Source organism: Sinocyclocheilus anshuiensis, unplaced genomic scaffold (assembly GCF_001515605.1).
Source record: "Sinocyclocheilus anshuiensis isolate Anshui unplaced genomic scaffold, SAMN03320099.WGS_v1.1 scaffold1390, whole genome shotgun sequence".
Classification (NCBI taxonomy): domain Eukaryota; kingdom Metazoa; phylum Chordata; class Actinopteri; order Cypriniformes; family Cyprinidae; genus Sinocyclocheilus; species Sinocyclocheilus anshuiensis.
In genome coordinates this window covers 438,773-441,582 of record NW_015560623.1, presented here as the reverse complement: position 1 = coordinate 441,582, position 2,810 = coordinate 438,773, and the positions used below count along the sequence as shown (strand labels likewise).

General features: G+C 26.5%; 1 protein-coding gene across 1 annotated transcript in view; it reads right to left on the bottom strand.

Moving 5' to 3' along the window:
- Positions 1-2,386, bottom strand: part of LOC107681910 (chloride channel protein 2-like) — a 24,309-nt gene extending 21,923 nt beyond the window's left edge. The window contains exon 1 of the mRNA XM_016478281.1: positions 2,354-2,386. Within this exon, the coding sequence (XP_016333767.1) occupies positions 2,354-2,386 (33 nt within the window). The remainder of the gene's footprint in view (positions 1-2,353) is intronic.
- Positions 2,387-2,810: the final 424 nt, after the last annotated feature.

The following is a 2,810-nucleotide window of genomic DNA, read 5'->3' as shown; positions in this document are numbered from 1 at the left end:
TTATTAATGAAAATAGAACAAATAACAAACAGAGCATAGCATAAGACAGTCAGTGCTATACAAAGTGTGCCATTAATTAGTAACGGGGAACTGAAAGTAATGTCATATTTTAAACATGTTAATGACTTTTTGTTTTTTAACAATTTCAGAGGAGATATAAAACAATCAAATTCCACTAAAAATACCTTAAATATTGGGGTTGTGAGAAAAGAAATGCGTAGAGACGCTATTGCTTGATGACGTCAGGAACCGATTAATCGGCTTTTTGAACAGGTTCAGTGAGCCGATCTGTCCGAAAAGAACCGGTTCGCGGAAATGAATCGGACTTTGCATCACTAGTACTTTTCGCTGAAACTGTGGATGTTTTGTCAGATTTACCTCACTTATGTGGTGAAGTTTGTTCCCATTCTATAGGCCTAACTGAGGAACTCACCAACCTAAAAAACCCTTTGAAGCACAGCTTCTTTTTTAGTTGTAGTTTTACCCGTTTCAGAAACCGTTTCCAGAATTGTTACGTTACGTTATGTACGTAACATAGTATTTAATACTCACACTTACGAAAATCACTCGCTAAGTTTAATTCATACAGTTACGACTAAACAGGTTTTAATTTTACACTTGATACTTTATTCAATTTCTGTAGTTCTTACAAGCACTGTGCATTTCGTTTGTATTTCTATTACATTTATGTCCTGTTAATTGTAATTATTTTCTTTATATTCATTTAATTACTGACTTTGCTAGTTTTATTGGTTAGGCTGCTATAGCTAAATTATAAAAGCACGCATCTTGTTTTACATTCAAAGCACATTTATGTGTTTATTTGATGCTGATTATTTATTTGTTTGATATTATTACTGGCTGAGCAGTATCATCTATTTTTATTTTAATTCAGAAACAATAACAGAAGTGCACCAGTAACAAGTATGTACACGTTGTATAAATGTAGTTGTTAATAATATTAACTCCTTTTAATTTACTTTAATGAAACATACAAGCATAATAGCTTTAACCATTTTCAGTGTCCTTATTTAAATGTTAGTGTATTAAAGACACTTCTGTTTCTGCTGCTGCTTTTGTATTTATCACCATTTCTTTTTTCTTGCACATTATTATTATTACTCTTTGTGAAAGTATCCTTCATTTAATCAGACTAGTGTTATTTTAGTATTAATGAGATACTGTGTATTATTTTTAATTTTTCTATTTTCTATTTTTATTTTATTTTCTGTTATAATGTGAGTAATTTTTTGTTTTAGTGTTTTTTTTAATTGTTATTATTATAATTATCTTTAAATATGTCTATGTTCAATTTTAGTTATATTAGTACAAGTTAAACTAAGTGAAAATGAGCCGAATTAAAATTTATTTAGTTTTTTTTTTAATCTTATGTAGTATTTATTTAATTTCAAGTAACACATTTTTTAGTTTTAGTGTTTTATTTCATTATTATTATTATTATTATCTTTAAATATGTCTTTTTATGTTCAATTTTATATATTTTAGTACAAGTTAAACTAACTGAAAATGAGCCGAATTAAAATTAATTTAGTTTTTTTTAATTTATTTTTTTATTTTATCTTATGCAGTTTGTATTTAATTTCAAGTAACAAAAATTTTAGTTTTAGTGGTTTTTTTTTTCATTGTTATTATTATTATCTTTAAATATGGCTTTTTTATGTTCAATTTTAGTTATTTTAGTACGAGTTAAACTAAGTGAAAATGAGCCGAATTAAATTTAATTTAGTTTTTTATTTTTTATTTGTTTTAATCTTATGTAGTATTTATTTAATTTCAAGTAACACATTTTTTTTTTATTTTAGTGGGGTTTTCTTTCATTATTATTATTATTATTATTATTATTATTATTATTATTATTATTATTATTATTATTATTATTATTATTATTATTATTATTATTATTATTATTATTATTATTATTATTATTATTATTATTATTATTATTATTATTATTATTATTATTATTATTATTATTATTATTATTATTATTATTATTATTATTATTATTATTATTATTATTATTATTATTATTATTATTATCTTTAAATATGGCTTTTTATGTTCAATTTGAAGTTCACCTAACTGAAAATGAGCCGAATTCAAATTAAAGTTTTTTTAATATATATTTATTTTTATCTTATGTAGTATTTATTTCATTTCAAGTAACAACAATATTTTTATGGCTTTAGTTTTACTTCTGGTTAACTATAATTACCCTGCTCTCTGTATAACGCGTGGAAAAAGCTATCATTCCTATGCATCCAAACCACAATCAGATGTAATTCCAGGATCTACCAGCAGGGAAAACGCAGAAAAATAGAGAAACACTTACCAAATTATTCTCGTCTGTACCGTCCACAGCCATGATTACGATCACACACACACACACACACACACACAGGATTGGACTGATTGTTGGTCGCTACACACGTCACAAACACACGCGAGCGTCGGTCAGGTGTGTGACAGCGTTTGTGAGTTTTTATAAGTGGAAGAAGTTTGTGTTCAGCTAAACATGAGGCGGGAATTATAGCGAGAAACTCCACCCTAGAGATGAACACGAGTACCTGAGTACCTGAGTACCTGAGTACTCAGAAATGATCAATCACGAAAACAGTAATTCATCAAAACAGTTCATTTCTAATATTATGATTGGCTACATTTATGTAGAAACAAACTGTCTATTCTATTGATGAATCATTCAACTCTCACGAACGTCTGCGGTGAACTTTAAATAGAAAAGAGTTAAAGTAAGTTATAGATTTCTGTAGGTAAATATTGAAAATGAT